The sequence below is a fragment of the Macaca mulatta genome, chromosome 15 (assembly GCF_049350105.2).
Source record: "Macaca mulatta isolate MMU2019108-1 chromosome 15, T2T-MMU8v2.0, whole genome shotgun sequence".
In the NCBI taxonomy this organism is placed as follows: Eukaryota; Metazoa; Chordata; class Mammalia; order Primates; family Cercopithecidae; genus Macaca; species Macaca mulatta.
Window position 1 is genome coordinate 18,467,314 of NC_133420.1, and position 13,865 is coordinate 18,481,178.

At 56.4% G+C, this 13,865-nt stretch overlaps 1 protein-coding gene and 2 long non-coding RNA genes across 3 annotated transcripts; 2 read left to right on the forward strand and 1 right to left on the reverse strand.

Annotated features, from left to right (window-relative positions):
* The first annotated feature begins 649 nt into the window (after positions 1-649).
* On the forward strand, positions 650-2,253 carry IER5L (immediate early response 5 like). The gene has a single exon (XM_015116647.3). It carries the CDS (start codon positions 859-861, stop codon positions 2,074-2,076), a length of 1,218 nt encoding a protein of 405 aa, XP_014972133.2. The 5' UTR covers positions 650-858; the 3' UTR covers positions 2,077-2,253.
* A 5,745-nt stretch (positions 2,254-7,998) lies between these two features.
* On the reverse strand, positions 7,999-8,804 carry LOC106993600 (uncharacterized). The gene is made up of 2 exons (XR_013405507.1): positions 8,609-8,804; positions 7,999-8,526 (listed from the first exon to the last, which is right to left on the reverse strand). It is a non-coding gene; the product is annotated as an uncharacterized LOC106993600 (long non-coding RNA).
* LOC144335099 (uncharacterized) lies at positions 8,285-11,621 on the forward strand. Its single transcript, XR_013405540.1, has 2 exons — positions 8,285-9,060; positions 10,308-11,621. It is a non-coding gene; the product is annotated as an uncharacterized LOC144335099 (long non-coding RNA).
* Positions 11,622-13,865: the final 2,244 nt, after the last annotated feature.

The following is a 13,865-nucleotide window of genomic DNA, read 5'->3' on the forward strand; positions in this document are numbered from 1 at the left end:
CAAATGGGGAGGACCTCCCTTCCGCAAGCATTTCCAGAGGCCCCTCGGCCAAAAAGGGAGTCAGGCCCTACGTTCTCTGCGGTGGAGGGTACCCCCAAAACCTCGCTCCTTTGATGTCCCCCAGTGTCAAGCTGGCGGTCCCACCAGCCTCCTGTAGAGGCCTTGACTCCCGCGAGTCACCCGGGGGCCGACAGGTGGGCAGGTGGAGGCGCCGCGCGGCCCGGGGAGCTGTAAGCCGCGCGCACCTGCCGCAGGTGAGACCCAGCCGTGCGGAAGGGGGAGGAGCCGTCGCGCAGCACTCAGGTGATCCGACCCCCTGCTCCCGGGACCTAAGGCGAGGGCAGCCGCGGGCTTCAACGTGGCCGCTGCCAGGCGACCTATGCTGCAGACTGCGGCCCCGGCGGCTCCGAGTCCCGCGCGGCGCGGCGGCCCCAGGAGAACATTCGAGGCAGCAGCGGCGTTGTAGGCCCGGGGTCCGTTCGGTATTTGAATAGCACAAAGGAACCGCCTTGGTCTGATTGGCCAGCTAAGTAGCCCCGGGGCGGGCAGCGCCTGTCACTCGGGAGGCTCTCAGAGCTCCTATTGGCTCTTCTCATGTGGGGCGGGGCCCGGGCACCCGGCTAAATAGCTGGGGCCGGGGCCGGCCGAGACTCATTGCTTTGGCGCCGTCTGGGGAGCGCGAGCCCGCGGGTGGCGCGCAGCGCATGGTGGCGGCTCCTCTCGGAGCACAGCCGAACCGCTGACCCGGACTCCGTTCCCCCTGCCCGGCGCGCCCCGGCGGCCGGCTGGAGGCAGAAACAGCAGCAGCGTTAGCAGCAGCAGCGGCGGCGGCTGCTCCGCCGCCGTCTCCGCGGGAGCATGGAGTGCGCCCTGGACGCCCAGAGCCTGATCAGCATCTCCCTGCGCAAGATCCACAGCTCCCGAACCCAGCGCGGCGGCATCAAGCTGCACAAGAACCTCCTGGTGTCCTACGTGCTCCGCAACGCGCGCCAGCTCTACCTGAGCGAGCGCTACGCCGAGCTCTACCGGCGCCAACAGCAGCAGCAACAGCAGCAGCCGCCCCACCACCAGCACCAGCACCTAGCGTACGCGGCGCCGGGCATGCCGGCCAGCGCGGCCGACTTCGGCCCGCTCCAACTTGGTGGCGGCGGGGACGCGGAGGCGCGCGAGCCGGCCGCCCGGCACCAGCTGCACCAGCTCCACCAGCTCCACCAGCTGCACCTCCAGCAGCAGCTGCACCAGCACCAGCACCCGGCGCCCAGGGGCTGCGCGGCAGCGGCGGCGGCCGGAGCGCCCGCGGGCGGCGCGGGGGCGCTCTCGGAGCTGCCCGGGTGCGCCGCGCTCCAGCCGCCGCACGGCGCGCCCCACCGCGGGCAGCCCTTGGAGCCTCTGCAGCCGGGTCCTGCGCCGCTGCCGCTGCCGCTGCCACCGCCCGCTGCGCTCTGCCCGCGGGACCCTCGCACCCCGGCCGCCTGCTCCGCGCCCTCCGCGCCCCCAGGGGCCGCCCCTCCGGCCGCCGCCGCTTCTCCGCCCGCCTCCCCGGCCCCCGCCTCCTCCCCCGGCTTCTACCGGGGCGCATACCCGGCCCCCTCGGACTTCGGCTTGCACTGCAGCAGCCAGACCACCGTGCTGGACCTAGACACTCACGTGGTGACCACGGTAGAGAACGGCTACTTGCACCAGGACTGCTGCGCCTCCGCCCACTGCCCCTGCTGTGGCCAGGGCGCTCCGGGACCGGGCCTGTCGTCCGCCGCCGGCTGCAAGCGCAAGTATTACCCTGGCCAGGAGGAGGAGGAAGACGACGAGGAGGACGCGGGCGAGCTGGGGGCCGAGCCCCCCGGGGGCGCCCCGTTCGCCCCCTGCAAGCGCGCCCGCTTCGAGGACTTCTGCCCGGACTCGTCCCCGGACGCGTCCAACATCTCAAACTTGATCTCCATCTTTGGCTCCGGCTTCTCGGGGCTCGTGAGCCGACAGCCGGACTCCTCGGAGCAGCCGCCGCCGCTCAACGGGCAGCTGTGCGCCAAGCAGGCGCTCGCCAGCCTCGGCGCCTGGACTCGAGCCATTGTCGCCTTCTAGGGACCCCCGAGGGCACAGGGACCCGGGGCCCCGCGAGGCTGGGGCCAGACAAAGACTCGGCCAAGGGGCGAGAGGGGGGAACGAGCGGGCGCCGGGCCACTCGGGGCTGAGCTGAGGGCGAGCAGGGGCAGGGGCAGGCGGCTGATGTTTTATAAATTGTAAAATAAAAAAAAGAAATTTAAAATCTTGGACTTTATTTTTGCAGAGAGAAAAGCGCCTATTTAAGTATGCTTTGTGTTTCTCCTACTCTTTTTTTCTTTTTATTGTAGTGATTGCAGTGGTGTTTAGCGAGGAGCCTGCCACGTGAGGGAGGGCTGCTGCCCGGAGAAGCTGCCGGGCAGCCGGGGGCGAGGCAGGGCGCCCTGGCCGCCGGGGCGCGCTGGGGGCGCAGCGCAGGAGGGCGCGGGACCCGGGACGCCGATTCCAATCAGTTGTCAGACCCGGGAAGCCCGACGTTCCGCTCTCCCAAGTCTCTCTGTGGGGTGAGGAATGGGTCTTGTGAAATTCTGAGCAAAAACAAAGGCAAACTATCTCCGAAAGGGACGTTTGGGTCACATTTCCTCTCTGGGGGCGGACTCCAAAGTTCTCAAAATGAGAAGGCAGAAATGAAAACACTTCAACTTTTTTTTTCTTTTCTTCCCGGGGCGGGTGTCTTGAACCCTTCTTCTCCCCGCCCCTCTGGCTCCGTTCTCCTCCCCTCCTCCACCCGTCTCCCGGACTCGGGGGTGGCGCCTGACACCCCGACACTCTCGGACACTGTTTGGGTAAGGGGTGGGGGGCGGGCACGGCGGACTACATTTCCCATCATGCCCAGCACTGCGGTCCTCACTAAACAAAAAAGGAAGTCAATTCCTTCACCTGGATCCCCGGCGGCCCCGGGGGAGGGAGGGGCCGGGACCGCCGACTGCGTTGGAGACTTTGCACTAAGTTCCTGGTCAGCTGTGGTGTTTGTGTGTGTGCTTCTAAGTTGCACTGCCTTGGTTCAGCCTTCGGTTGCATTTCATGAAACCAGCATTGTTCGAGCCTGTGAGAACCCCGTCCTGTGTCTTCAGCTCGATAGATTTGTTTAATTTAAAAGCCTTTTGTTGTAAAAAGGTGGGGTTCGTCTGCAGCCCCTCTGGTTCTCTGCCATCAGCACCGTGTGGACTCCAAAACAAGTTGCCAACCCTTCCTTTCTCGGCCCTTTTCCCTCATTGCCCTGTATTTTTGTGCATACGGAATTGTATATCACCGGGTAAAACTGTTCAGATTGTTTAAATTTATAATCTTAATAAAAAGTCGATTACAGAAGATGGTGGTGCCTTGTTTTCAGATCTGTCTGGGGGCGTCAGAGAGGATAGAGAGGTGTGGGGAGAGACCCCCCGCCCCCATGTAAACCCCAGTTCTCTTGGGCCTGGGCGGGCGGGATCTGCCCACATCCGCAAGGTCGGCGGTGGGAGAAAGCAGGGTGATGTTGGTGGCTGGGGATGAAGCGGGTGCTGCGCGTCTCTCCGCCGCCCCAGCCCCCGCTCCAGGGGGGTCCTGTACCCCACGGGAACCGGCCGCCCCGGGGTCTCCAGCGGGAAGCGGAGCCGGCCTCCAGCACATTTCCTGCCCAGGCAGAGGCGCAGGGCCTGGTCGGCCTCGAGTCTGAGCTCTCTGTGGCCAGGGAAAGCAGCCGGGAGACGCTGGGGGTTTCAGGGCCACCAGCACTCCCTGCCCCGCGCCTCCGCCCGCACGTCCGCATGTCTCGGGCTGCAACTTGGGGAAGTTTTTTCCTTTTCTTTTTCCTTTTTTTTTTTTTTTTAAGTTGAGTTTGTTATCACTGCTCGGTGCCACTTGGTGGTGTGCTGGCGGCGTCTCCCTCCCTCCTCGCGCCCCTCCCCTCTCCCTCTCCCTCTCCCTCTCTCCCACCCGCCGCTCTTCCCTCCCCAGTGGATGGAGGCAGGAAGGCTCCCGGCGCGCGCTCCCCTCTGACCACCTACGGAATGACCTCAGAGTGGGAGAATGTGCCAAGGCCCGGGGGAAGCTCGCGTTCTCCCCACTGGAAACAAATTCACATCTGGAGCCGCGGCTTGGGCCCGGGGGCGCGCGGGATGGTTCCAGCTTTGCAAAGAGGGGTTAGGAAAGAAAGAATAAGAAAAAGAAAGCAAAGTGGCAGCCTGCTGGCTGTTTGCTGCCGACTCCCCACAGCTCCTCGCTCTCGCTGGCTCCCTCGCCCCCACACTGCCCTCGCCGGTGCGAGCCTCGCAGCCACCCCGCAGGACGCTCGCGCCCCCCACCCCAGCCTTCGCGCCTCCCTCAGCGACAGGAGGAGCTGCCGCTAAGAGGCCCCCAAGCCAGACTCCGAGAGGCAGACGCAAGTCCGTCCCCGGGGACTGCCCGGCTCTGGATCCCGGTGTCGCGCGAGGCGAAGTTCTTGGGGACACTCTCCAGAACGCGGGGGTCGGCGGAGGTCCGCGATGGGGGTGGGGAAAAAGGAGGCTCTGGGGGCGTGAGTCGCGGGGAGGAAAGGCACCTGCACCCCCAGGGCTGCTTCCTCGGCCTCCCACGGGAAGAGTCTGGAGCTGCCGAGGAGGGGGAACAGTGCGTCTCCTCCCTCCCCATTTTCCCCTGCAAGTCCAAGGAAATCGCGGTTGGCTGCACGGTTTTGCTTCAATCCACGAAGCCAGTTGCCAGAGCTCCCCCTAGCGCCGCTTCGGGCGCGCTGCAGTGGCTGGGGCTGGGAGTGGGCGAGGCTCGGCGGGGGCGGCGGGGCTGCCGGGGGCTGCTTCGCGACCACCCGGGAAGCTGCGCGGAGTCTGCACCCCGCCCTAGCCTGAGCTGGGCCCCGGGGCCGCGTGCGTCCCCCACTCCAGGCCCGCGTCGAGGAGGGGCACGTGGTCGGCCCCCTTTGTTGGGAGCTGGGCACTGGAAGGGACCGGCCAAAGAGCTTGGGAATTCCCCACCCGCCCCAGGGATCCCTATGGTAAAGGAGAGTGGATGGTGGAGTGCGAAATAAGACCTCTGAACTCAGCAGGATCCCAGACGAGGGCTCTTCTCCTTCTGCCTGGTGATCTGAGCCTAAGCCGCACATTGGAATCTAGCAAAGCCAAGGAATGGGATGGGGCGCTCTGGGAGCACCCTAAAGAGAGGTGCCCTTCCCCCTCCCTTACCTTCTCAGGGCCCAAGGACCTGGGCAGCCCCACAAAGGGTTAGTGCCCTGAATATAATTCCCCTTGACCCAAAACGCAGCCCACTGGCAATCTACCCGTCTCACCAAGACATTCCACACAAAACTGTAACACGCTGCACAACCTTGATTCTACACTACAGCCCACACTGAGGGCCACACCCAGCCACACACTGTCCACAACACTTGATCCTAAGCTGCATCCTCACCCCAATCACAACCACTGGCACAGCAGGAAACATACCAGCCTAGAACATCCAGAGAGACCGATGTTCCCGTGCATAGCACAAGTGAGAGGCTGCGTCCGGGAGGCGGGTGGATGGGGGTGCCTGGCCATGGGGGTCGTCTGAAAGGGGGATGGGATCAGGCGGGCAGGCAAACCAGGAGTCTATCTCAGCTCCACAGACAAGCCATTCTTCCTCCAGTAAAAAGACCAATGGAGCCCCCAGACAGGACTTAGGGGTGCTGCTTAGGGAGGCAGGGAAATGAGAAGAGACTGGGTGCCCAGGGGATGACAAGGGGGAGCTTCCAGAGATCAGCAGCTCTAGAAGCAAGAGCTCCAGCTAGTCCCTGGTCCTCCTAGGTTTACCAGCTCCCCTCAACACACTCCCCCAGGCTTCTAGGACACCACAGGTCCTGCCGCCCTTGATACGTGGTGTAGGGCTGAGTCAGGCTCCAAGCTGCGCTCCCAGCAACATGGAGCTGCTGGGATGACAGCCCAGACCCTCAGAGCTGCAGGCTGCCCTCCAGAGAAGCCAGGGGTGGGGATGCCTCGGACTCCCAGGGGAGTCACTGCGCAGGGCACTGAGATCTGGGTGCTCTGTGTGTGTGTGTGTGTGTGTGTGTGTGTGTGTGTGTGTGTGTGTGTGTGTGTGTGTGTGTGTGTGTTACAGCAAGAAAGAGTGTGTGTGACTGTGTGTCCCTCTGGCACAGGGGATGCACACCAGGGGCTGTCCCTCCAATCACTGGACAATATTTACGAAGCTCCCACTTGGTGCTTGGCCTGTGTGAGGCACTGATCTGACCACAGCGAACAATAGCAGCAAATGACGAGAACAGCAAGCCTCTCTCTCTGGATTAGCTCGTTTCATTTTTGCAGCTACCCTCTGAGGTAGAGACTGTGAGCCTCCTCATTTCAGAAATGAGAAACCTCGCACAACTGAGAGGTGGCCAGTTTCTACTGTTGGAGCTCACAGTTGAGTGGGTAAGAATTTGTAACATTACATTGCCAGCTGGCAAATGAATCTGAGGTTGTCTAAACAGTCAGATTGATAAGTCCCAGCTGAACCGAAACGGGGTTCTGGGATCTCTTGATCCCTGAACTAGCTGGTTGGGAACACACACCTCACCCCGATACTTCATGCTGCAGTTTCCAGGGACAGGAATGAAGAGACACACAGCACAGTGGTGTCTGTACCCACCTCACCCAAGGCAGAGCCCTGTTTCCTGAAGACTCACTTGTGGTAGGGGATAGCAGCACCACTGGCACCAGCCTGGGCAAAAGGTGGGATTTCTTGGCTCAAGGCACTAAACTGTGCAGTGGGTAGGGGCACAGCTGGCTTCAGGCACAGTGGGATCCAGGCACAGATCTTTTCCAAGATGCTCTCTCTCCATCTCCTGTGACTTTCTTCTTTGCACTCAAGCTTCCCACTGTAGCCAGAGGAGGCAGCTCCTGGCCTCCCATTCTCACAGCTTTGCCACCCAAGAGGGACTGCCTTCTTCCCTTATTTTCAAGTCAGAAGATCCCAGGGGAAAACAAAAGCATTGGCCTGGGCGCAGTGGCTCACGCCTGTAATCCCAGCACTTTAGGAGGCTGAGGTGGATGGATCACGTGAGGTCGGGCGTTTGCGACCAGCCTGGCCAACATGGTGAAACCCCATCTTTACTAAAATTACAAAAATTAGCCGGGTGTGACGGCGCGCACCTGTAATCCCAGCTACTCGGGAGGCTGAGGCTGGAGAATCACTTGACCCCAGGAGACGGAGGTTGCAGTGAGCCAAGATTGTGCCATTGCACTGTAGCCCGGGCCACAGAGCAAGACTCCATTTCAAAAAGAAAAGAAAATCCCAGGGAAAGGCTGTAATGTCCTAAGCGTACAGCCAGGACATGAGGGGTGATTAGTCGCTAGCGCCCACTGGAAGCTCACAGAAGCTTCTCAGAAAAGGAGTGTGGTTGGTACTGGCTGGCAGACCCAAGATGTCCTTCAGAGAGAGGGGCTGCAAGCCAAGATAAGGGAGGTGTCTCCCTGTGGAACTCGGAGCACAGGCACAGCTGCTTCATTCAGCACCTGGGCGACAACGTGGTCAATGCAGCGCTGGAAGGGGAACACCCTCCCTGCTCCTGGCCAGGATAAAGAGGCTCCAGGGCCATCTGGTGCCTCCTAGTTTTGTCACTCAGGAATCACCAGGGGAGGGGAGGCCGAACAAGGGGGCTGGATTTTTCCAGCAGGCTCCATGGCCAGGGCAGCAACAGGGGCCACCCTCAGGGGACTTACGGCAGGGATAGCTGCAGGGAGACCAAAGCAGAACTTGGCTGGGAGCTTACATGTGGCTCCTCAAGGGACTCCCAGATATAACCGCAAAGGCTTCGAGGGCAGGCCAAGATGCTAGCCAGCAGGATGGGGCTGGAGTGGCCGCGGGAAAGGTTAACATGGCCACCAGGATGTCCCCATCTGGTAGGGCCTGGGGATGTCTGGGGTACAGGTGACCTTGGCTATTCATATGTTTAGAGAAAAAAGACTGAATACAAGTTCAAAAATGCTGAAATGGTTATTACTAGGTGGGCAATTACAGGAGACCTTTATTTCATCATTCATACATGTCTGTATTTTCCAAATTTTCTACAATAAGCATGTATCACTTTTGTATTTACAAGAAAAATGAACAGTACATCAGAGAAAAATGTGACATGACAGGTGCTATAATCGATGTCCAGCGTTCTACGGAGCAGAGAGGAGGGAGCAGCTAGGTCCAACCTGGCTAGGGCAAGGCTCAACCCTGAGAAACAGTCCTCTACCAGACAGCCTTGGTCAATGGGAATCCACACTCCTGTCCTCTGTTTTTGTTTTTGTTTTTTTTTTTTAAGAGGTGTGAGACAAAACAACAAGCTCATCTCCAGGACATGATTGAGGAGCACTGTGGAGGGAGTCTCGTTCCTTCTCCTCTCTCATCTCTGACCACTGTCTCAGCCCCACACTGTCCACCCATCAATCGCCACTGATTTGCTCAGACTCACAGGATCACGTGGCAAGGTGAGCAGGAAGAGGCAAACGTACTCAGAAAATATTTTCAGAACTTGAGCTGGAATTAAAGAGAAGAACGCAAAGCTCAGTGGACAGAGCACTCAGTCCAGAGACCCAGACACAAGTTCTGGCTCAGCCACAGACTTACCTTGGGCCCTGGGATGAGTCACTTCCCTAAGGGGCCCACATTCCCTCATCTGTAAAGACAGAGTGAGAGGAGAGAAGGTTCTAAGCCAGCTCTGATATTCCAAGAGTCAGAAAAGCAACCATTGCTTCCAGCTTTCTGATGATCTGAGGCTTTGTGTCCCATCTGAGTAAGAAAAACACAGGTAGAGGCTGGGCACAGTGGCTCACACCTGTAATCCCAGCACTTTCAGAGGCCGAAGCGGGTGAATCACAAAATCAGGGGTTTGAGACCAGCCTGGCCAACATAGTGAAACCCCATCTCTACTAAAAATACAAAAAATTAGATGGGTGTGGTGGCGGGCACCTGTAATTCCAGCCACCTGGGAGGCTGAGGCAGGAGAATCGCTTGAACCCGGGAGGCAGAGGTTGCAGTGAGCCAAGATCGTGCCACTGCACTCTAGCCTGGGTGACAGAGACTCCGTCTCAAAAAAAAAAAAAGAGAAAAAAATAAAAGAGAAACATAGAAGGACCATGGTGATATCCAAAAGAAAAATGCTTTTATATTTATCGATTTTTTTTTTTTTTTTGAGACAGAGTTTAGCTCTTGTCGCCCAGGCTGGAGTGCAGTGGGGCAATCTCGGCTCACTGCAACCTCCACCTCCCAGATTTAAGCAATTCTCCTGCCTCAGCCTCCCGAGTAGCTGGGATTACAGGCGTGCACCACCACACCTTGTTAATTTTTTAATATTATTAGTAGAGACAGAGTTTCACCATGTTGGCTAGGCTGGTCTCAAACTCCTGACCTCAGGTGATCCACTAGCCTCAGCCTCCCAAAGTGCTGGAATTACAGGCAGGAGCCACTGTGCCCAGCCTATATTTATAGATTGTTTAACTGAACTAGATATAAAATGTATATCAATAAATGTATTTACTCCAATAAAAAAGAAAAGAAAAACACAGGTACCAATATCAAATTCCATGTCTACCTGTGAGTGTGATCTTCCTGTTTCACTCATTCAATAAATGCATTCAGGCGAGGCCCGGTGGCTTACACCTGTAATCCCAACACTTTGGGAGGCGGAGGCAGGAGGCTAGCTTGAGCCCAGGAGTTCGAGGCCAGTCTGGGCAACATGGTGAGACCCTGTATCTACAAAAAATAAATTAGCCAGGCATGATGGTGCCCGCCTGTAGTCCCAGCTACTTGGGAGGCTGAGGCAAAAGGACGGCTTGAGCCCAGGAGGTCAAGGCTGCAGTGAGCCATGATAGCACTACTGCACTCCAACCTCAGTGACAGTGAGACCTTGTCTCAAAAAATAAACACATTCATCCATTCAAATATTTATTGAGTACCTATATATGCCAAGCACTGTGCTAGGCACCAAGAATGCAGCCATGAACAAGACAAACAAAGGGCCCTGCCCTCATAGAGCTTACACTCTAGTGGTGGGGGGAGGTGTGCAGACAATACACAAGGCAACAGACAAGTAGATAAGTGTTTCAGGAAAATAAACACAGTGCTAGAAAGATTGGTTAGGGCCGGTGGCTCATGCCTGTAATTCCAGCACTTTGGGAGGCCAAGGCAGGCTGATCAGTTGAGGCCAGGAGTTTGTGACCAGCCTGACCAACATGGCGAAACCCTGTCTCTACTAAAAATACAAAAATTAACCGAGTGTGGTGGCGTGTGCCTGTAATCCCAGCTACTTGGAAAGTGAGACAGGAGAATCACTTGTACCTAGGAAGCAGCGGCTGGAGTGAGCCAAGATCATAGCACCATTGCACCCCAGCCTGGATGACAGAATGAGACTCAAAAAAAAAAAAAAAAGAAAGGACTGGTTGGGAGGGTGTGGGGGTGCCACCAGTTTAGATGTTTTGATCAGAAAAGGTGATATTTCAACTGACACCTGAACAGATCAGCTCTATTAGTATAGGACAGGCTATGCTGCAGTAACAAATTAATCCCTACATCTCAAAGATGTAACACAAGGATTTCTTTCTCTTTTGAGATCTCCAGCAGGTAGAAAGGATTTGTTTTTTGACCATGCAAAGTCTGAGTCAGACTGCTAGGTCTCCTAGGCTACTGCCCTCCATGTGGTGACTCAGCAATTCAGCCTGCAGCCTGCGTCTATCTCAACACAAGGCTTTCAGAGTCTCTACCGCAGCACAGAATGAGAGCTGGGGACTCCTGCGCAAGGGCTCTTCATGGCCTCAGCCCGGAAGTGATTCTCCTCACTCACACTCAGAGCACATTGGCCAGAATGAGTCCCAGGCCCACATCTAACTGCAAGGGGGCTGGGAAAAGCAGTTTTCTTGGGTAACTGGGAAGGAAAGGCGAGTACACACGGATGAGCCCTACAAATGTCTACCATAGCAGCTGGACAAACAACGGTGGAAGAGCATTCCAGGCAGAAGGAATGGAAAGGGTGAAGACTAAATACATGAGGCCAGGCGCAGTGGCCCATGCCTTAATCCCAGCACTTTGGGAGGCCAAGGCGGGTGGATCACCTGCAGTCAGGGTGAGACCAGCCTGGCCAACATGGTGAAACCCCATCTCTACTAAAAATACAAAAATTGGCTGGGCATGGTGGTGCACGCCTGTAATCTCAGCTACTCAGGAGGCTGAGGCACGAGAATTGCTTGGACCAGGCAGGCAGACGTTGCAGTGAGCTGAGATCGTGCCACCGCACTCCAGCCGGGTGAGTGTGAGATTCGAGAAAAGGAATAGGCCAGGCGCAGTGACTCATGCCTGTAATCCCAGCACTTTGGGAGGCCAAGACAGGTGGATCACCTGAGGTCAGGAGTTCCAGACCAGCCTAGCCAACATGGCAAAACCCTGTCTCTACTAAAAATACAAAAATTGGCTGGGTATGCTGGCGTGTGCACCCGTAAACCCAGCCACTTGGGGGGCTGACACAGGAGAATCGCTTGAACCCAGGAGGCGGAGGTTGCAGTGAGCCAAGATCACACCATTGCACTCTAGCCTGGGCAACAAGAACGAAACTCCGGCAAAAAAAAAAAAAAAGAAGAAAATGAATAAATTTAGCAGTTCACAGAACTGGCTGAGGGAGAGGGCAAGTGGGAGAGGCAGGAGATAGGGCCAGAAAGTAAAGCAGGAGGTGTTCAGATTGTATTCTAATCACAATGGACGAGAGTTCCATCCGGGGCATCAGTCAGAGCTGGATTCCAATCCCAGCTTTGCTCCTGTAAGATTGAGGGAGCAGCCTGACTTTTCTGAGACTCAGTCTCCTCAAAGGGAGCTGGGACCAGTTACAACCTGTGAAGGTCTTCCTGCTCCGTGCCCAACGCACAACAAGCTCTCGAGAACTAGTGGCAACTATGAACGTTATAGGAACTTCCTTCCTCTCCCAGGTCAGGGAGGGGAGGGGAGCGTGCCAGAGGGAGGGAGGGGGCGGGGAGTACGCCAGTATAAACATACCCTGAGTCAGCCGCCCTAACCAGTTTTCCTAGTTGTGCGGGGCCAGCTGGGGCTCCAGACCAATCCAGGGTCTGACCCTCTTCCCCAACAGACTAAGCCCCACAAACACACCCATCCAAGGGACCCTCAGCAAAGAGGGAACATGGGAGGGGTATCCCAAGCTGTGTGAGCGTTCCTTGTAGAGCATTCCTCATTGTAAGTTGTTAAATATCGGACGAGTGACTGTGGCACCAAGCACAAGGCCAGCACTGGAGGGATTCCCAGGGCCATCTCTACCCAGGACCACCCCTACCCAGGGTGCCCGTCCAAAGCCCAGGCTGGCGCTTCCAAGCTCAGCCTCCAAAGCCACATAGAGCTCAAAACAAACCAGGCTCTGCTTCTTTTTTTTTTTTTTCCTCGTTTTTTTAATTTGTTTTTGTTTTTCTGAGAGTTTTGTTCTTGTTGCCCAGGATCTCGGCTCACCGAAACCTCCGCCTCCCAGGTTCAAGCAATTCTACTGCCTCAGCCTCCTGAGTCCCAAGCAGCTGGGATTACAGGCATGCGCCACCACACCCGGCTAATTTTGTATTTTTAGTAGAGATGGGGGTTTCTCCATGTTGGTCAGGCTGGTCTCAAACTCCCGACCTCAGGTGATCTGTGCACCTCAGCCTCCCAAACTGCAGGGATTACAGGCGTGAGCCACCATGCCGGGCCAGCTCTGCCGCTTTCTAGGTAACAATAAGCTCTTTCCTTCACCTCCCTGGGCCTCCAGTCCCTTGTCTGAAAAATGAGGACACCCATGGGAGCACCCGCCTGTGTGGTGAGGCTGCTACAGCTCAGAGCCTGGCATACAGTGAGTGCCCAGTAAATGAGAGCTGCAATATTGGCACTGGCCAGCTCTGCCCAGATAACTTTTCATTGCAAAAGGCATGACAGTTTTCCTACTGACTCTTTCCTGTTGAGCAAAATTGGTGACTTAAGTTAACAGGCCAGGCGTGGTGGCTCACACCTATAATCCCAGCACTTTGGGAGGCCGAGGCTGGAGGATCCCTTGAGTCCAGAAGTCTAAGACCAGCTTGGGCAACATAGTAAAACGCCATCTCAACAAAAAAATACAAAAATTACACTTTGGGAGGCCAAGGCGGGCAGATCACAAGGTCAGGGGTTTGAGACCAGCCTGGCCAACATAGTGAAACCCCATCTCTACCAAAAATACAAAAAATTAGATGGGCGTGGTGGCAGGCACCTGTAATCCCAGGTACTTGGGAGGCTGAGGCAGGAGAATTGCTTGAACATGGGAGGCGGAGGTTGCAGTGAGCTGAGATCATGCCACTGCACTCCAACCCGGGTGACAGTGCAAGACTCCATCTCAAAATAAAATAAAATAAAATAAAATAAAATTAGCCAGGCATGTTGGTGCACACCTATAGTCCCAGCGACTAGGGAGGCTGCGGTGGGACGATCACTTGAGCCTGGGAGATCTAGGCTACAGTGAGCTGTGACTGCACCACTGCACTCCAGCCTGGGAGACAGAGTAAGACCCTGTCTCAAAAGAAAACAAAAAAGGTAACATGCACCTTTTCCAGGGGGGACCCAATCAAGATCTTTTTACTCTGGAGTTGGGGGAAGAGACAGGAGGAAGTGCCTTAGAAACTTTGTTGGATTTTTTTGTCTTTCCATAGATTGGCACTCGTATTTTTTAAAAGGTTAGTCCTTTTAAAAGATAAATCAGAAGGTGTCTGGTTATCTTCAGGGCCTGGCTGTGCCTGACAGTCAACATTCACTCAGGATAGATGCTTGATGATTGAATTAATTAATTAAATGATGGATGAATGAATGAATGGACTCTATTCTAGGGA

Coding starts and splice junctions, on each gene's coding strand:
- IER5L (XM_015116647.3), top strand. CDS start 859: ATGGAGTGCGCCCTGGACGCCCAGAGCCTGATCAGCATCTCCCTGCGC.